General features: G+C 38.8%; 1 protein-coding gene across 1 annotated transcript; it reads left to right on the top strand.

Moving 5' to 3' along the window:
* Window positions 1-71: 71 nt before the first annotated feature.
* Window positions 72-19,772, top strand: LOC124136754. Its single transcript, XM_046502810.2, has 9 exons — window positions 72-131; window positions 10,656-10,742; window positions 12,218-12,342; window positions 13,864-14,205; window positions 15,569-15,646; window positions 16,337-16,394; window positions 17,551-17,706; window positions 18,911-19,047; window positions 19,501-19,772. The coding sequence occupies exons 2-9, from the start codon at window positions 10,658-10,660 to the stop codon at window positions 19,672-19,674; spliced, it is 1,155 nt and encodes a 384-aa protein (XP_046358766.2). The 5' UTR covers window positions 72-131; window positions 10,656-10,657; the 3' UTR covers window positions 19,675-19,772.
* Window positions 19,773-22,055: the final 2,283 nt, after the last annotated feature.

Raw genomic sequence — 22,055 nt, 5'->3', positions numbered from 1 at the left:
TGTGATATTTTTTGCCATTGACCTGTGACCTGCACGTGGAACCGCAGAATAAAAATCCCACTTGTTGGAGACGAGGCTGGAAGAGATAGCAGAGACATCAAGTAAGGTCAACGCAACAGAAATACAGGCAGGTAAGCTTAGCGTCTTTCCCGATTTATTGTCCATTATTGTTTATTGGAATTGTTTTACCAAGACTTTATTTAGACTTTGTTTAGTCTTGAAATTTGTTGACCCAAATGACGTTACACAGATAGGCGTTCGATTTGTTCATTTCCGACATTGACTATTTGGTGTTGACAGCGACAATCGTTTACGCTTGTAGACCAAGAATAACATGCAAGTTAGTAGCCAGTGCTGTCGCTAATATACTTGTGCCGTGTTGTAGTCTATAGGCCCATACATTTTGGAGCACTGTCATTAATAATGTAGAATAAGGCTCGATTAGCCAATCAACCTCAACGCTAGCCTAGATGGATTCCAGTATTTGTGACATGTGTTACACAAACAGCGTATTCAGTCATGTGTTTTAGTAATAAGACGAAACTAGTTAAACTTTAACTCGATAGCCATGCCAATTTCATCTCTCGTCTTTGAGCGTTTGATCAAATCAGGGCATCTAGAAGTTGAGCCTGAAATGAAGAATGTTACATACAGTTAATTCGGATTCTAGAGTAACATTGATGACTAGGCCTATTGAAAAACGTATTTTTAATCAAATGTGTGATGAAATATGGACAGTCTCGTGTGTTGCCTCAGGTTGTTGAAATTTAGGTGAATGCATATTTGTAACATTTGCATGTAAAATTGTAGTTTGGTCAATAATATCTTCTTGAACAGACTTTCTTTCGAAAACAAGCTTTATTTTAAGAAATTGCAGTAGATTCTATGTATGATATATACCCCATGGTTTTCTGAAAATATTTCTTGTTTCACTATAGAACCGTTAACCATAATATAGAAAAAAATAGACACGTTATTGAATCCTTGTATCTGCAACAGAAACGTTACCAAATTGTGAACCATGCAAACAGACATGTTACACCCTTGCATTTGTCAATATTTAAACTTATCCTATCTCACACTATGCATTTCTTCCTTTCAATCATATGTGGAAATGTGCTTGAACAGTTTCCAGCTTCTAAAAAGCATCAACATTGTCACCACCCAAACAAATAGTTCATGCACTGTCATCCTGTGCATAGTGACCTACACAATCTGATCACTTGAATACCCCTGCCATACCATTCTTTCTCATCACCACACCATGGAGACATGCACTGAGATTTCAGAGAGTACATTTTTTATTTTTTTCGTGGATTTCCCTCCAACATTGAATGGACTTTACTTTAATGAATACGGAAGAGAAACATCGCCTGTCCTCACGGTCTACGCTGTAGTGGCCGTTGCAGTACTGACACGCATTGTTCCCTGAGAGCCTATCTTACAGAAAAATCCGTCAACATTTATCTTAACAAGTGGCACAGTCCGGAAATTGACAGGCACATGAAATCTAAGGACTCTGAACATGGGCCGTCTTCTGCTTACAAATCTAAGAAGTCTGCTGTCCCTGCTTCTGTTACAAAGGCCAAACTGCTTGTGGAATCCACCCTGCTTTGTCAATCATGATGGTCCCAGAAGGCAGGATATCAGCTGAGTGGATGAAGGGATCATTGCAGGAGGCGGTGGCACTAACCTTAACATTGCCCTTGTCACCTTCGGACAATAGGCTGATCGGCTACAGACTCTATAATTTCCTGTGGAAGATTCCAGCACACATGGATTGTCTAAGAATACTAGTGCTCCCGACCATGATGTTGATTTGGTCACCTTTGGTCGAAAGTGTTCACTTACTTCCTCTGCTGTGGATGATCATGGTTTGGCTCATCTGGATACCACTGTTGGTGGACGCTCCCTTTGCTTTCCACTATCCTCTCAGCAACTGAGGCCATTACTACTTTGATTCCTCACGCTTAGTCTCCTGAAGAGGCTTTTATTAGAGGATCTGTTGTGATGATTCAGAGTATGATTGTGATGATCTTGCACCTCTCCCACATCATGCCGGATGAGCCACAGCCCTTCAATGTCAGAGTGTCCTTCAACAATGTCAGTGGGACAATCTCTTTACGGCGTGTCTGTACCAGCTGCTACGGTCAACTCAGTCCCTCTTCGTGAACCAGATTCAAGAGATTGTGCAGGATGTTAACATGACGCCCATCTCCAGGTGTCTGTCGATCCCGTGAAGTCATCTACCTCCAAGGATGTTGGTGTGTCTGACAAGGCAGGCGACTCGTCCTCTAAGTGACTTGCATCAGCTTCGGGGCGACTGGGAACTTCATCCCCCAGCTGTACCATTCGTAGACTCTCCTGTATTCGGAAGACTCAATCATTGCAGCAAATTGGTCCATCACCACTACCAATGGATGGTGCTCCCGTTTGGGCAGCCACTTCTACACCAATGGCAACAGCTACTCGATCTTCTGACTTCCAACGCAAGCCCTCACACAGAGGGGTCAACTTCAGCTTCGAGTGTTCCAGTATTTCCTAAAGCCTTACCTCCAGAGCAATGATTGCCAGGTCCTGATCTTCCTGCCGATATCTCTACATCCACATCTTCTGTGGTGGTTGGTCACATCGAATGTTGGTGCCAGAGTCTCTTAGCGACCGTTCTTCCCATCTTAACACCTTCGTCGAAACATAGACTGTGGGTTGGGGAGCGCACTTCCGCTATCTTCAGGTGGCAGGGCTCTGGTCTGTCGAAACACCATAACCACCACTTATTTCTATTATGTGGTCCTAGAAGTGTGTACAATCGACATTGCAGTTATGACAATTCCTATTGTCCTTAAGAATGGTCACAAAAGAATAATGGCAATGCTAGCGTATGTACATATATCAATCAGGTAGTAGGTGTAGAAAGGGGTTGGTAAATGTAATGAATAACAAAAAGCCAGGCCTCAAAGTTGTGACTAAAACTGTCCCCATGCAACCTAAATTTTGATTTGTCTACTGTCTAAAATTCAGAGGTCGCCAAATGACTACCTTGAAAAATATCTTGTGGCGACTAAATTCTACTGCTACATATATGTAGACAACAAAAATAAACATTTCTGCTACTAATTGTACTCACAAATAATTCCTCCTAAAGTCAACAATGAACCTAAATACATAAATATTAATTTTATTTTCGTTGATAGTTTATTGGATAAGCTAGGATATACCTATATAATCTAGTAACATAAAATGCATCACTGTTCGAGTCAAAAATACCCAAACTTAAGTACAGTTTCCACTAATATACAATAATAGTTATTTGATAAAGATAATTGCAAATGCTTTTGGCTATCTTCACTATTGGCTTGACTTCTTAATTTTATCACTGAATTTTACCACTGGCTACCTGGAAAAAAATACTTGTAGCCACATGGCTTCTTGGTAAAAATGTTAACTTTGAGTCCTGAAAGGAAACCTGATTGTATGCGAGTTGACATTGGCTAGAAAGTACAGACGGTTTAGTTGACATGGCCATTGCTGCTTTGACAACTACCAAAGTAACAAGTAGAATACAAGTTATTAACTGGTGAAAACATGTCAAGCATTGCCCAAGTTTGAGGACTATAAAGTCTTTCCTCGGGTATTACCTCATTCTCTTCCCACAGTGGACATCCTAATAGTAATAGGTAAAATTAGGTATGGACAGGGATATATAGTACCACAAAGGATTTCTCTCCGTCCGTCCGTCCGTCCGTCCTTCTAGGACATTTTTCGTGTGTGACCTATGACTTGAAAACTACTGCATAAATTCTTTTCAAACTTGGTGAACACTTTTTATACTTCTAGGAGAGGTGCAGTGCAAGGTGTGATTTCATTATCATGATTATTTGGATATTCTAACAAAATACATTTTTTTTCAGTATTTTTACTTAGCATGCTTAGAATTATTTTACTCAAACATTAGTGCGACCTATTACTTGAAAACTACTTCATTCTTTTCAAATTTAGGTAACAGTTTCCATGCAAATAGAAGAGGTGCAGTACAAAGTTTGGTTTTGATAAGGGATTTTCTGAGAAAATGTTGCTGTTTTCATGTTTTGAACTTAGAAATGTTGATGTATGTCAGGGTATTAGTGACCCTGCTCATTTTTTTACCTTGTTTTCTTGTGTACTATCCAGCATCGCTCTATTGAAGTTAATGAAATTATATGTCTTTTACTATTCAACCCCATGTAGATGATGGGTGATATTAAAAAAGTAGTACTATTTTGTTATCAGAACTGATCACATTCTAAGTCACAATTGTATGTAGGAAGTTACTTCCAAACCTGTGAAGTATAGCCACATAGGATGTCAGCTGTCAAAAACTGAAGATGTGTTACAGTGAATTAACTTAGAAAGTTTTGTGATTTCATATTTAGTTGACAAACCTTTGGCCATATTACATGTACTGTATCCATTAGTATTTGAACTTTGTGTTAACCTGAGTTACATAATGGGTTTTGTATTGCTGAGTTCAGCAGTCCACAGTTCAGTCACTCTAGATATGATTATCTTCTAAGACACTGTGTATACTGACAATTAATGAAGCAGCCATCCACCTGTAAGGGAGGCTTAGTGTGAATGCTTAGTGAGACAATCTCCACAATTGTTTTTCTCAACCAAGTGTTTGTGATATGTTTTAGACCTGTGAAGACACAGGTAGAATAGGTCTTCAGCAACCCATGCTTGCCGTAAAAGGTGACTATGCTTGTCGTAAGAGGTGACTAACGTCATTGGGTGGTCAAGTGCACTGACTTGTTTGATGCACGTCATCAATCTCAATTGCCCGGATCGATGCTCATGATGTCAATCACTGGATTGTCTGGTCTAGACTCGATTATTTTACAGACCGCCGTCATATAGCTGGAATGTGGCATTAAACAACAAACAAACAAACAAACCATAATGTACAGACTTTGAGCAAGGCTAGGGTCGGCCTGGAACTGGTGCCTCTTCCCAGATAACGGGATTGGGTGGTCAGGCTTGCTGACTTGGTTGAAGCATGTCATCGATCCAAATTGTGTGGATCGATGCTCATGATGTCCATCCTTGGATTGTCTTGTCCAGGCTCGATTATTTACAGACTGCCGTAAAATAGCTGGAATATTGCTGATACCGGAGTTAAACAACAAACAAATGACATGTATTTTTACATATAACCCTGGGGAACACTTGTGGCTTCACCAAGGTGGTAAACTTCTTAGACTTCCATCACTTTGAACTTTCCTCCCACATCAAGCTGACACGTCATGATGTCAGTGAAATACTGTTCAAAGCAGCATGCCCCAACTCACTCGTTCAATTATAAGCCCCTCGTTAATTTTTCTGATATGAAAGGTCACTTCGTAACCAAAAAGCTTGTGATATGCATGATCTTCTAAAATACTGTCAGAAATGCTAGAAAAATGCTTTCGTAATATGTATGAATCATTGGACTATGAAAATGGCATATATCAAAATAACAAATCTACCTAATCTAGTTTAACCTAATTGGCAGTGTGATTAGTCTAAAAAGATACTTTACAGGTAAAATGATGATAAAGTTAATAAATATTTGTTGTCATGCATGCATGAAACAGCATGTAGCCTGGGGTAATTACCTTACACCTAACCCGGGGTGATGAACTCATACTGGCTGTGCTATTTCACAGGTGCAATATCTCTTTATTGAGATGATATGCATTGATGAGGGTAGAAATTAAGATGTGTACTGCATTATATTTGCTTGGGAAAATGATGGAATAGTTAAAAAATATGAAACAAGATGAGTATTGGAAGATAAGGGTTTTTGAATCAAGAAATATTCATGGTTCTACAGATTTCTTTGGCCACTATCTGATTCAGCTGAAGACATATCTGAATCTGTATTTTCACCCAAAGGTATGATAATTTGTGCAGCAAGGCTGATATCTACGCCATCATATTGGCTGTACCGACGTTGTATTTCAAGAACGTGATCTTAAGCCATTTGCCAAACCTCTGGTGTGATTCTAGCAAAGGCTGCGTTGATCAACTCTTTGACATAAAAAATAGGTCTTCAGCAACCCATGCTTGCCGTAAAAGGCAACTATGCTTGTCGTAAGAGGCGACTAACAGGATCGGGTGGTCAGGCTCGCTGACTTGGTTGATGCATGTCATCAATCCCAATAGCGTAGATCGATGCTCATGTCAGTCACTGGATTGTCTGGTCCAGACTCTATTATTTAGAGACCGGCGTCATATAGCTGGAATATTGCTAAGTGCAGCGTAAAACATCAAACCAACCAAACCAAATTTCTCACCTCGAAAACTAGCACATATTCATCAGTAAGCCCCAGATCATGGGTTCCGGTGTGCAAAACAATGACACAATTACCTTAACTTAATGGTTCCATGAATGCTTTTCACCCATCTGACGGTAGCCACATATAGTCAGTGGAATGATTGTTCTTCATCCAGGTTTCATCAAGGTAAATGATCTAGAAGCCCTGACTGCGATAGTCATGAAAGCGGATATAATATGACCTCATAGGCAGGATGGAATATTTTCCCCTGAAAACTGCTTGGTCATCGCCACGTGCGGTTTATTGAAATCCTGTCTCTTGGAGAGCAATAATTAAGGTAGTCTGGGAAACATTAACCTACTGAAGTCTTCTACAAGTTGGGAGTACCTTCTGCTCATAAAACATGTACACTGTATGCCTAATCACCCCTTAACATCCCTTTTTTCAGACAACCCCTACCTTTTTATCCCCCCAACATATAATGACGGGGGGATATAGCCATTAGTATGTCCGTCTGTCCGTCTGTCCGTCTGTCCGTCCGTCCGTCTGTCCATCTATAATCATTGTTTGTCCGGAGCATATTTCCTAAACTGTACAACCTAGCTTCACAAAACTTGGTACACTTACCAATCAGGCTCAGTAGTAGTGCCTTTTGCTATTTAGAGATTTCCATGGAAATATGAACTTAGGAAATTTGAGGGTAGTGCTCTTGTCCGGACCATATCTCCCGAACCATACAATTTAGCTTCTCAAAATATTTTACACCTATCAAGCAGGTTATGTAGTGGTGCCTTTGCTATTAACAGATTTTTTTTTTTTTTTTTTCTTTTTTCAATTTAAATTGAAAATTGATGAACTTAGGGTAATGTCCTCGTCTGGAGCATATCTTCTAAACCATGCGACAGAGATTCACCAAACTTTATGCAAATATCTATCATGTTCACTAGTAGTGCAGTTTGTTATTTGAAGGTACACAATGTTTACCGCCATGCCACGTCGGGGGGGATATGTCATCTTCGGATGACTCTTGTTTCTTTTCTTTTTCATACTATAGACTTGTTGGTATGAAAGCCCCAGAGCTTGGGCAGTTCGGAAATACACCCTATCTAATCTAATAAATGGTTTCCTTCTATCTATCTCAACTTTTCCTACTACAGACTCCATGTCGCATACCATGACTCTATGGCTTTACACGTATAATGCAACATGCATCATGGAAGAAGTGTTGACCTAACAAATGCAGCGTCATTTTGTTATTTTCTAAGATGCACATCTAGAATTTTCCCCAATGGACTTGTTTTTTGTGGATAAGATGATTTGTGAAGATTACATTAATATTAATACGGAGTCACATGCTCATATTTCTATAGTCCATTTCAGACCTCCATCATGCTCAGACCTGTATAAGGTCAAGAACACTAGAGGTCACATAACACATTAATGCCATAAATAGTCACTTTGTAGGTCATTTGCTCACAAAATAATTTTTAAATAGTTTCTTTCAGAAAGTATTGTCAGTATGATATTTGTAACACCACTTAAGTCTGCATTTACATATGTTTTTCACATGTGATTGGCTAAGAATGAAGGTTTAGGTCACTCATTGTGAAGTAGCTGTCCAAACTGCTTGACTAAACAACAACTTTGAAGGCCAAGGTTATCAAAGACAACATTGTCAAAACCTCATGATCTTTTATTTGTGAGAATGGAAGACATTTAATTATCAAATAATAAATAAGTACTTCTTTTGTTGCCATGTGTCAAGGATGGCATGGTCATTTGGTCAGCCTTTTTTTAACGTGTCCTACAGTGATGTTACATTTGTAACACCATCTATTCCAAAACATACGTTGCAGTGTTGGGATATATGAAAACAAAGTGTTGGTGATTATCGTTTTGCCTGGTGTATGGTGCTGAGAATGAATAGGGCATTTCATTGTTTAACACAGAACTTCAGATTTCTGTGCTGAGTTTAAGGGTCTAAAAGGTCTTTGTGAATATGTACATGCATCTTCTTATATTCACCATAATATGCAAACAAGATGTGTTATAGGTTCATACAACACTAAGGCATCCATTTTGTCAAGTTTGTATTTGCATTTAATTGGCATGTGGATTTATAGGGGCACTAATCTCTGGCTTCTTCTCGGCTGTCTGACACTGGCCGCTAGGGCTCACAAGCTGCCGTGTGAGTCGATTTGCTCGCTAACGCAACTGAGTGTGACAAGAGACTGGGCTCATGTCTGCAAGGACAGCTAACTAAACTTGGAGGCAATATTTGTTTTACGCATTTTTTAACAATGATTAGTTAGCCGTGATCTATGAAGATTTCGACAAAGGGTGCATGTTAATTAATTCCTTTATCCTAAACAAACAGACAAAAAGACCGCCGAAATCTCACCGGATGTCGGTATTTGTAAATACCCCTGATGGTTATAGATTAATAATAAAAAAAGTATCCCTGCAGTGAAAGCTTCCGGATTTCATGTTGCATGGATAATACGATTGATTACTACTCCCTTCTTGTCATCCATGTTTTCCGGTATAACCCAACACTTGTGTATTTTGTCGTCATTCACTTGATGCTCAGTTAATGAATTTATTACAGGTATTATTAGTGGTAGTACCACTCAGATTACCTGATAAAGGTTCCCATTTGGCATTTCTTGTGTCTGGGGTAATTATTCAATCTAAATCCAGGTTTAAAATGAGGTGAAATGTGTGTTATGTAATATGCACGTGGCAGCTCAGCAATGATGAATGATCAGTTGATTTACGTTTTTGTAAATCAATGGATCATTCCTAGCCATCAAAGGATCAACAGAAAATACGTTGATTGATTAATCACTGTTATCTTGCACACTGGATATGTCAAAAGTAAGTGTTTACATGTGTAAGTTTACTAAAGCCAAGGGAATACACTCATATCATGGCGTGAAGTGCTGATGTAAAAACAACTTACTTCGTTCAAAGGGTAAACTGATAATATGTTGATTGATTGCTCATTGTTATCTAACTCAATGGATTTTTTTAAGATCCGTGGACGTTATGAAATTAGTTGTCACGTGGGCTTTCTCAGCTGACCTTTGAGACTTGTGAAATAACTGAAACAAACTCAGTGATCAGTTGAGAAACGAACACAGGTTATAATATCCTGAAACAGTATTTTAAAATATTTGATTGTTACTGAGACACGTGACATTGAATAAGTTTCTTTGTACAGCTGCAAACATGTGGGATATTGTTCCTTTGTGTGGATATTCACAGATACATTCCTCAAACAAGGAAGCTGCCTAAAATTATACATATAACTTTGGTAGGTTGTAATTATGATATTTGCATTTTGTTTTCATTCATTTGCTGGGTAGCATTGAACAGAATCATTCTTGTTCCTCTACGTCTTGGTTGGGAAGTTCTTCGATGCGTGATGGACATTGTCTTCACAAGTCTTTTCCTTTGTAGGCATGTATATGTTACAGTCAATTTGTAAAATGTGATTCACTCAGGCAATTTATAAAATGTCTAAATATTTCAGTCATTTTACAAATTGACTTAAAAATCTGTCCATATTTAACAGATTGATTAAAAATTATTAAGACAGTAAAAAACATCACAATAGATTACCGGTAATTATGCTAGGATTAGAAGCAAAACAATATACAAATGTACTTTTTATCCTAATATTTTCAGTCACTTGGTGATGATATTAACCATAAAAATGTTTGGAATTCGTTATCATAATAATACAGATGGACATAATTCAGTCAATTTGTAAAACAACTGAATAAATTTCCTAAGTGAAAATTTTGCACATTTTGACTGTAAAAATTTAAACAAGATAAAATAAGCAATGCTCAGGTGAAATATTTACTTTGTGTTGCAAGTCAAAATAGTGTGAATTAAAACTGCACAATTACCAAGCATGTGACTTATCAAAACTTCGTCAGCATTACCAATGCTACCCATAAAGATACCTAAATTTCCTTATTATTTCCAAAACTGTATTTCATTTTGTTGATCAATGTGACCATACGCCCTTATGAAATCAATAAAAGTGACAAATGCACTTACGAATTGCACAGCACAGGTCGCGAACTAGTCAGGGTAGTTTCTTGATATTTCAATAGCAACAGTATCATCTAGTTACTCACGGGGGAAAAACATGACAAAGGCAACAACCAGTCCCGAGGAATTGCTTTAGGTCAGTGCCCCTTTAAATATTGGGTCAGTAGGAACGTGTTTAAATGCAATCTGACATATTCATGGTATTAACCCAATCGCCCATCAGCAGTTAGTGGTTTGGAAATTGTTTGCTCCCTTCCTATCTCGCTGTGTAATATTGCTGTATTTGTCTTCTAGTCATGTCTACTGCATTGATGGGCCGAGCAGCAAGAATGACTGGGCTGAAGAAGCCAAGACCCTTGAAGAAAGTACCAGAGGACACAGGTGAGATTCCGATGTCAGACATAGCTTGTTTGTTTTTTAACATCACACTCAGCAATATTCAAGTTAGAGGTGACTTACGGGATCGGGTGCTCAGACTCGCTGACTTGTTGATGCATGTCATGGTATCCCAATTGCGTGGATCAATGCTCAGGATGTTAATCACTAGATTGTCTGATCCAAACTCAATTATTTACAGATAGCCGTCATATAGCTGGATTATTGCTGGGTGTGGCATAAAACAACAAACAAACAAAATGTCCATTGATCAGCCATGTCATGGTCTATTCTATGATCATGGCATGAAGAAAGGTTTGCTTTTGTGTGACATGTTTGTAAGACCTAGCACCCCAGTTTTGAACGAGAAACAATTAAGCTTGGGATTGGCTGCAATGGTGGAGGGCCAAGGCCATTAAGGCGTAAGTGCATGTAGATTACTTATTAAAGTAGCTAGAAGCTTTCTTGCATGGACAAGTGTTTTTTCTAAACCAGAAGCGATGTCTATAAATTGGAAGTTCATATAACTTTCATATATATATATATATATATATATATATATATATATATATATATATATATATATATATATATATGTTGTCAGAACCAGGAGCCTTTCTGTTTTATAGTTGCACTGTATGCATGCATGACACATGTTTTCTCCAACAAGAAATAGTGTCATTCAACTGGATATGGTTATAATTTTCTTATTAAAGCAGCTAGAGGAATAGGGTTTTCTGGTTTAGAATTGTGCTGCATTGGGTATTTGTTTTCCAAACCAAAACTGATATCATTTGACTGGAAGTGATGTCAGGGAAGAAATGCATTTAGTTTCCTCATTGTGTGTTAGTTTGAGCCAAGGTAACTATCTGGTTTGAGTTTGAAGTAGGTATGTATTTCACAACTCAACTGAAAGTAATGGCATCCCTGAAAACGATTTCTGGTGCCTCCTGGAAATGGTTGTGAAGGGGCTGCTGATTTTACGAGTACTTCTCAACACTGTTTTAGTTTTCTCAGTAGACTATAATATCTACTGGCTTCAGACGAGTCAGCCGGAATTTGCTGTGCAGAGTTGTGTCCCTTGGACGCGCCAGACACCTATGATTGTGGGTTCCAATCCTGGTTCGTCCTGATTATGTTTCTTGGTTAGTCAGCACCATACCTGTGCTCATTTCACCAAAGTGGTAAACGTCAAAGACTCTCACTTCTGGCTTTCCTCCCACATTAAGCTGACACGCCGAGATATAACTGGAATACTGTTCAAAGCAGCATTAAATCCAACTCACTCACTCACTCGGACTAGTCAGTCTCCCAGACCTCTGACCAATGATGACCATATACCATTGTTCTCTTGACAGAAGGTTCAGTCCCTCATATTAGGAAAACCAATGTGTGACACTGGAATTTCTTTGATTAATTGAAGCATGTGAATGTGCGAAAAAGTCTTAAAGAGTGTTTTTTATCTTTGCATCTCCTTTCAGACACACAGTTTGAGCCAGATGATTTCACAGACAAAGTTAATTTGATTCAGCAAAGAGCAAAGGAATTTGTGAAATCCACTCAGCCAATCCAAGACACACCAGATTGCCGAGTGAAGGCCTCAGTGGTATATATGTTTATTCTATAACTAAGTACCCCTGGCAGGCAGTTTAGGATAATATAAAACTAACCATTGAAGCGTCTTCCTCTTCTTTTATTCCTGTTATCAGTGGCAGGTTACCTTTACAAAGTGATAAAATGGGTTATTAGTTATTGCATGAATATTGGGCGGTCGGGTAGCATTGTGGTTAAAGCATTCGCTCGTCACGCCGCAGACCCAGGATCGAATCCCGACATGGGTACAATGTGTGAAGTCCATTTTTGGTGTCCCCCGACGTGATATTGCTAGAATATTGCTAAAAGCGGGCTAAAACCATACTCTCACTATTGCATGAATTGAGAATTTTCAATGACATTTGCTGAGACTTGGGTCCAAATATTAGCCTCTGAGCAGATCAAAATAAATGTCATTTATCAAGTCCCTGTGATTGGACATTGTTATCTGAATACAGTAATTGACAAGACCATTAGCTACCCCCTCTTATTTTGTCATATCTTAATAAGATATGTTTGAGTATCTAGCAGGGAGGCCGCCTTCATGGTCTAGTGGTAGAGCACCCTTTCAGGGAGCGGAAAGTTGTATATTTGATCCCCATTCGCATTATACCAAAAGACATTAAAAAATGGCACTTGTTGTTACCCTGCCTCGTGCTCGACATTAAGGAGCTGAAACAAGGACTGGTAGGGGAGTATTCATGTTATACTGTGGCATGGTATCTCAGTGGGCAAGCACTATAAAATTGGCATTAGTCCAGACTAGTACAAGCAGACGTACATATAAGTGCAATAATCTTGGACACGGCATTGAACTACATTTCACCACCATCATCTAACAGGGATTTATCTCGGATTCCAAACAAATTTGTTCAGAATTAGGAAGTTCATCAGTGAAGTACAAGTCACCTTACAAAGCCATTAATTAGTTATAAATACAACAGCGTGAATTGGGAAATGTGTAGTTCAAATTTGGGAAGTTTTACTGACAATTGCTGCAGACTTAAAGGGACAGTAGTCTCGGCCTCTAATCAGGTCTAGATATATTCCTGATCTAGTGCTAATTTAGGAAATGGACTATAAAATGTCTTGCTGTCAGTTTAACAAAGGATAATCATCTATGTTCTTCGTTAAATACTTATCACTTATACAGTAAGAATGAACCATGTAAAGTAAATCGCAGTGTGGATAATAAGAATGTAAATTTGTATACCTTAATCATGTTACAAAATAATTATCTAGAAGGTCCAGAGACAATCAGCAATTGAAATCAAGGAGCACAGGGATTAGTGAGCAGAATAGGAAAAAGATCAGACTAAAAATCAGTAATTACATTATGCACTGTTGGCAGAAATAAAATAGTTTTGTACATTTTTAGTTCTTATTACCAGACACATGATTTCACTGGTAGAGTTTGACAGCACCAAACTTGTGCAGTAGATTCACGATGTTGGTCAACATCTTCATCAAACTGACACTCTTCGAAGCAGTGTTTAACTCAACTCACTCATTACAGAAAATATTTTCTTTGCAGCTTTCGACACCTTGTCACACATTGCCACCCAACACCCGTGCCCATCCACCAGAAATCATCACACAACACTACCCCAGGGGGCAGAATGGCTTGCGTAACTCAAACATGTGCAGTGACACGAATAATAACATTCAGCATAAGACCAGCCCGCTGGACTCTCTGAAGGGCAGACCTCCTCCTGGCTTCCAACGCACCGGGGAGCAGCGGAGAAGTTGCAGGATGCAGGAATCCCGGAATATACCGGAGAAGAAGAAAAGTTCTTCCTTTACTGGAACGATACAGCTCGGAGGGGGAAATACAGAAACACTCGTCATTGCATCAACATGTCTGAAGAGTCTGCTGGTGGGTAAACTTTAGTTTTGGTTATTTGATGGAGATGTTTCGTTTTGATTAAACATACAAGGGGTCAGTTAAGAAAAGTAATTATATGCACAGCTATCAAGTACAAAATGTGGTCACAAACAAAGTTAATTCTTAAGCAAAATGAAAAAAATAACTGTTTTGTAATGTTTATACTTATGTTCAACCGTTCAAGGTCTTTGAATTATATTGGCAATAGTGATTGTATCATTCTCAGCACAGAAATAAATAATTACCAACACAAAAGTTCAGTGACAACTTTGTTGGAATGGTTATAAGCAGCATAGGCATGTAGTGCTAACATTTGAATGCTCTGTTTTCCTGAATTGACAATTGTAAAATGTTTTAGTTGAGATTGGAAACTTGCAGCTCCAAACATAGCTAATGAAGTGCAGTGTTCATATCAGTAACTTGAACAATGGGGCCCAATGACCCTTGGCTTTCTAAGAATTGTGGACATTGGTTGAAACCCGGGGAGACACAAATGTTTCAGATAAAGATGGAAAACTTAGGGAATGTTACCTTTTTTAATGTCCATCAGGTATTCAACTTGTCAGTGTCGCTTTATGTATTCATATGTGACATTTTTACTTTTCACATTTTAGTTAATCCCTTCAAAGACAGTTCAAATGTAAATTACCCCATAATTTGACTTTGTAAACACAACAGATAATATTCAGAACTTCAGTTAAAAAATAAAATATATTTGTCCCCTTCGTCTGCTTTCTTTTCTTAAACACCATGACAAGAGAGTGACAGGAATAATAAATTGTAAAATAAGATCATAAAATGGAAGCTTAAATCGGAAGCTTAAATCGGATAGGGCCTTGTGATGTAAGAGAGTTAACTCTCATTCCCAGAAGTGATTATTCCAGCCAATCAAAACACATTACATTGGAATGGTGAATTCATTCGGAACTTATTGCTAAACCCAACCGTATTCGACTTAATAAGCGCGAACGGCGATATTGGCTAGTGAACAATCCCAATTAGCACCCCTTCTGATTGATCAATATACACAAGACTTATTTATTCATGTATAATATGCACTCATGTGTTATATGCACCCTTATTTATTGGCAGTTAAATTCTGGAAAAATATTTCTGTCGTATATAAACATTTCAGGGTGTCAGCATAAACTACAAAATTTACGATCTTTAAACTGATCAAAATAATATTCTAATAAGAGCCTCCTATTTCTAATATTGAGAGCTCCCTAGGTGTTTAATATGTTGAATATGGTAGTTAGTGATGCGAACTCAAGAGTCCCCACCTAAAAGTGTGGCAGAAGGGTATTGTCACAATTCTTTCACACTCAGTTGAAGAAGGACATTGCTGTTTCAGAGAGCTGCTAACCTTTTAGCATGTCACATGGATGGAGAACTGATTCAGATAGACAACGAGGAGGATGACTCAGCAGAGGTGTGTGTGAACATTTGATGGATACAGGGTTTTGAAAAAAATGGGGTGAAGGGGGCACATTCTGGCTATGAAGTGAACGAAAACAGACTGACATCGCTGTATGACATGTTAGGTGTCTTAAAAACACAGCATCCCCACCTTGATCTGCTGATTGACTGTATGTGGGACATATTCTAACAATTTTAATATTTTAGTTTGAGTGGGCATATATTTGTTTTTTTCTGTTTAATTTCAGCTTAATTTAACCCTTTCTTTGAGACAATATCGGTGATATTGATGATTAGAATGTTGGGATAATGTAAGTGGTAGAATAGGTCTTCAGCAACCCATGCTTGTCGTAAGAGGCGACAAACAGGATTTGGTGGTCAGGCTGGCTGACTTGGTTGATGCATGTCATCGTATCCCAATTGTGTGGATTGATGCTCATGATGTCAATCACTAGATTGTCTGGTCCAGACTTTATTATTTACAGACCGCCGTCATATAGGTGGAATATTGCTCTGTGCTGCGTTCAACAACAAACAAACATGTAAAATTGTCTTGACTCATGAAATATTTTGTTCGTTACCAAGAAAAGAACATGAGGATACAGTTGTCTCTCAGGCCTGTCAATGTCAAAATAGTCAATTGGCTGCTGAAATATTTCACGTAGGAGCCACTTGAAAGGTATGATCTTGATGTTTCCTTCAGGTGCAGAAAAAAGAAATAGCAGTTAATATGCCCAAAGTTCCCGGTCTCTTCAAACCGAGTAAGTAACAAGTGGACCCGTAAGTCCCGGGTTTGAATAGGTCTTCAGCAACCCATGCTTGCTGTAAAAGGAGACTATGCTTGTAGTAAGAGGCGACTAACGGGATCAGGTGGTCAGGCTCGCTGACTTGGTTGATGCATGTCATCATATCCCAGTTGCGTGTATCGATGCTCATGATCCCTGGATTGTCTGGTCCAGACTCGATTTATTTACAGTCCACCGTCATGTAGCTGGATTATTACTAAGTGCGGCGTTAACAACAAACAAATGACATCAGTCTTATACATATAACCTTGAGGGACACTTGTGGCTTCACCAAACTGGTAAATGTCGAAAACTTCCATCACTTCGGGCTTTCCTCCCACATCAAACTGACACGTCAAGATGCCAGTGAAATACTGTTCAAACCGCGTACCCCAATTCACTCATTCAATTTTATGCCCCTGGTTAATTTTTCTGATATGATAGGAAAATATGAAAGATCAAGGTCACTTAGTATGGACTTGGTGTCCAAACATCTTACTCTGTACATGTACAATAATTTGAGTATTTGTGATTGGAATTGGAAGAAACTTGATATGCATGATCTCTTAAAGTACGGTCGGAAATGTTAGAAAAATGCTTTCTTAATTAATATCAATCAAAGGACTAGGAAAATAGCATATATCGAAATAACACAAATCTACCTAATCTAGCTTAAACTGGCACTGTGATTAGCTTGAAATGGTACTTTTACAGGTAAAATTATGATAAACTTAGACACTGCCACCAATCAACATGTTTCTATCAGGCTCCTGAAGATCCGAGTAGAGAATATTTCACCAACCCATGCTTGTTGTAAGAGGCGACTAACAAGATCGGGTGGTCAGGCTCACTGACTTGTTTGACGCATGTCATCGAATCCCACATGTGTAGACTGATCCTCATGATGTCAATCACTGGATTGTCTGGTCCAGGCTCTATTACTTACAAACCGCCATCATATAGCTGGAATATTGCCGAGTGCGGCGTTAAACAACAAACAAACAAAAGTAACAAGTGGAAATGTCACTATTTCATTGTGAATCATATTGCCACCTTACCATTGACATGCTGATTTGTCATGTCACACCGAAGTTGTTTACGCCATATAACATCCCTGTATCTGTTTGGGCAGATTATGACCAGAGGCTATCTTGCAGCAGCATCAGCAGTGGCAGTAGTAGCAGCCGCAGCAGCTGCTCAAATGAAGAAAGTGACCTGGAGTGGTCTCTTATAGATGAGGATGACAGGAGGTGCGAACCTCCTACTTCCTGTGTGTCTTCTTGTATGGGTTAGTATGAATGCTGCTCCTTTGGGGAATCAGACCTTTGGGAGATCCAGGGCCAAGAGACCTAGTGATCCATGCTTTTGTGGGGAATCAGACCCTGAGGAGATCCAGGGCCAAAAGTTGTAATGATCCATGCTTGTGTGGGGAATCAGACCCTGAGGAGATCCAGGGCCAAAAGTTGTAATGATCCATGCTTGTGTGGGGAAACCGACCCATTGGAGGCCCATTGCCAAGAGTCCTTGTGCTCCATGCTTTTGTGGGGAATCAGACCCTTAGGAGATCCTGGGCCAAGAGTCCTAATGATCCATGCTCCTTTGAGGAATAAAACCTTTGGAAGATCCAGGGCCAAGAGTCCTTGTGCTCCATGCTTGTGTGGGGAATCGGACCCATTGGAGATCCAGGGCCAAGAGTATGTGTGTGTTACTGGTTTGTTTGGAACAGCTTCTTTTTCTTACAAGCTGTTGTTGCATGGCTATAACTATGCTGTGTACAGCAACATGTCACACAATCCTTCACTAAGGGAACTTGTTCATGTTGATTGGATAAAATTCTCATTATGAACTTGGCCTGATTTAAATTTTGTTTCATCAGGTTTTTGCATGAAAATCTGTCATTGTTGTACTGATCTTGATTTCTTATTGAACAGTTTCACAGGATTCAAGTATTCTTGATAAGAATAAATCCACAGCATCCCATGCTACTCATAAGAGGCGAGTAAATGGATCGGATTGCCAGGCTCAGTGATTTGGTTGATTGCATATCATTGTACACAAAATCAGTCACTGGTTTGTCTGGTCCCGATTCTGCCATCAGGCTGACATCTTATACATGTAGCTGGAATATTGCTGAGTGTAGGGGACCCGTGAAGATCCGGGATAGAATAGGTCTTCAGCAACCCATGCCTCTGTGACTATGCTTGTCGTAGGAGGCAACTAATGGGATCAGGTGGTCAGGCTCGCTGACTTGGTTGATGCATGTCATTGTATCTCAGTTGCAAGGATCGATGCTCGTGATATCAATCACTGGATTGTCTGGTCCAGACTGAAATATTCAAAGATTTTTATGTATCTTTTTAAAAATGGAAATAAAAATGAAATGTGCGGCAGAATTTACGATGCAGGAGGTGCCTGAGAACCAAGACTTATGTTGTTTTAGCCTAAGGGGTAGACACTTTTTTAATGATATTTCTTATTATCATTCATTTTAGATCCTGTGAGAGCCAATTCAACAATACGCTACACTGTGAAAGATCTCCTCATTATGGCTAAACAGCCACATGCCAAAATTGCCCCCAGGAACTGGCCTCTTATTAAAGAAACATTCCCAGAACTTGTTGCCCATGAGGTGAGAATATTTGTTGTTTATGGAATGTTACGAAGTACATTTCAATAGAGAAGGAGTGGAGCGTTCCTGGTAATAAGCCACTGGTTTTCACTTAATATGTTACTGGGAAGCAGCCATGTCACCTAATTCAACATCAAATGATCTGTGAAAATGTTACACAGGTTCTGTCATTACTCAAAAGCAATTTGTTTCATTTGCCGTATATTTGTTTTTGAGTCTTCCTGACCCTCAGATCTTCTAGGCTAGTAATGCAAGACCTTAATACACGTCCCATGAGATCAATACACCGTGTGCACAGTACAGCATAGACCTCTTCCTGGCCTGAATACAAGTAGCAGATCTAGTGATGAAGCCAAATACTTTGACAAGGGATTTCTTCACTTGTAGAGGAGGATATTGCAAACAATGCTAGAATGGGTGTGAATCTTCGCTTACTGAATTACTCTTTTGCAGGATCGTTACTTTGAGCCGTTTGACCTGAAGGCCTGTTCTCCTAGAGCTTTGGGGCGAACCAGAAACTTTGACATCAATGAAAAGAGGTGCCATATGGACAGCATTCATGAGTTCCGATCATTTGGATTTAACAGTAACCAAGGAAGTCGTGAAAGTGACGATTTCTTCTTGTAAGGATGAATTTCTGAAGATGCACTTCACCAACTGTCTGAAGGGACCATTGTTTTAGGTGTGATGACTGTGGTATAGCAGAGCAGAGGTTAAACAAAGAATGAGTAACATAACATGTTTCTTAACATAAGTACATGTATCTAAAGAATTGTTTCCATGGTAAGGAAGTCCTGTGAATATGAATTTCTCAGTTGCTGAATATTGTTTCGTGTAAAGAATCTAAGAATGGATAGAAAGTTCTTTATGGCTATTCCCTACTAAAAAGGTTTATGTTCATTTGACTTGGAAAGGGCTCATTTGTGGGCTGGGCTACCTTTTCTTAAAGTACGTTGACATTTTTCTCTAGTGCAAATTAAAAATGAGGAATTCTAAGCTGGATTTGTTTACCCCTGTATTGTATTTGAACTCTCCCAATTAAGCAGGCATGGTTTATCCCGGAACTTGCAAATATATTTTGTAGAGTAGTGACGCAGAACATGAAGATGTTATTTCAAGTACAGAACTGCCCACATAGGCTAAATATATCATTGGAAAAGTCAATTTTTTAATTAAAAGTTTAAAAAAAAGTAATAGAAAAAGTATTCATCTTTGCTTGTTGGTGACTGACAATTCTGGATGTCTGAATTCTTTAGTTGAGCCTCTGCTGCTACAGCATAATGACAATAGTATTCACACTGTTGCCTTCAGGAGTACTCAGATACTTGACCAGCGTTGACTGTATTAGTTTTTTTACCAAATCATAGTCATCTGTTATTTTGTGTTGATGCCAAGTGTGTTGTTTCAGTATGTTCTGTTAGTATGTTCTGTTCATTCATCTGTACATACCTCTATGTATCCATTTGCCGTATCACAGGACGAGGACATTACTCAGAGCTAATGCTGCTCCAGAATGAGTGGTAGCTAAGCTAATTTGTGAAAGCAAGCCTTAGACCCAAATTAAAAATACTCATGTTTCTCTTTTTGGTTTGGCCTAAAATGATGCAACCTAGTAGAATTTTTCTTTTGGTCAAGCATATCAGAAGTGATTTAATTTGTTCAAAAGTATGTAACTGGTTTGATTTCAGGCTGGCTAATTGGTGTTATGTGCCCTTTGTTTAACATCTAGAAAAGTTAGCCAGATGTGGAGAGTTAAAATGATGCAGATGGAGACAAGAAACATACAAATATATTAATTTGGCGAATGCTCATGTTTATATTTGCTTTCCACAAGCTTTGTTTCCTCAGTTGCTGCAAGAGGCATTAAGCAGGTAGTTGCACTCACGACATGTCCAGGTTACTTCTGGGGCGGTGGGGTAGCCTTGTGGTTAAAGCGTTTGCTCCTTACGCTGAAGACCCGAGTTCAATTCCCCTACCGTGATATTGCTGGAATATAGCTTAAAGCGGCATAAAACCATAATCTATTAATCTAATCAAAGAGCAGAACATCCTGAAAACAATCACAATTGTGTTGATGCTTCCTTCCCAATGTGTATTATTGTGATGTCAATGTCTTGTCCTGGTGATATCCAACATGCTCAATCTACTGGTGCTTGTGTACATAACAGTATTATATTGGTTTTGACAACCAGAAGTTGGGATATTGACGATGCTGTCTATGTTGATCGTTCTTGTGCAATGATGAGCAGTAAGCTCCTGTTGACCGTTATCAGTGGTTATGGAGTAAATGGGAACAAAATGTTTGTACGAAGGCAGTGCTAAATACGTCTTGTACATGAAAGTGTCCACCCAACAAATACACCAGAAGTTATATCTGCAGACAAGACCTATATACTACAGTCTAAACCTTGAAATTATAGACGGACCATATGTTTATCTGAAAAGGACCTTTTTGATAGAGACAGAACCGAGACACTATACATAACCTAAATACTATACACAGAACCTAGAAACTGTAGCCAGAACCTAGACATCATAGACAGAACCTAGACACTATTAGACAGAATTTGGATACTACAATCAAAACCTTGAAATTAGAAAAGTCACATATACAACCGTATATTCATCTGAGAAAGACCTCTATGCTATAGACAGAAACTAGATACTATACACAGAACCTAGAAACTGTAGCCAGAACCTAGACATCATAGACAGAACCTAGACACTATTAGACAGAATTTGGATACTACAATCAAAACCTTGAAATTAAAAAAATCATATATACAACCGTATATTCATCTGAGAAAGACCTCTATGCTATAGACAGAAACTAGACACTATACACAAACCTAGAAACTGTAGACAGAACCTAGACATCTAGAACCTAGATACTATTAGCCAGAATCTGGATACCACAATCAAAACCTAGAAATTATAGTCATCACATGTACAACAGAAAAGACCTATATTCTCCAGACAGAACATATATACTATAGCAAACAACACAT

Source organism: Haliotis rufescens, unplaced genomic scaffold (genome assembly GCF_023055435.1).
Source record: "Haliotis rufescens isolate VD_foot unplaced genomic scaffold, xgHalRufe1.0.p SCAF_17, whole genome shotgun sequence".
NCBI lineage: Eukaryota > Metazoa > Mollusca > Gastropoda > Lepetellida > Haliotidae > Haliotis > Haliotis rufescens.
Note: the sequence above shows the minus strand (reverse complement) of the source record. Positions and strands in the feature narration are given on the sequence as shown.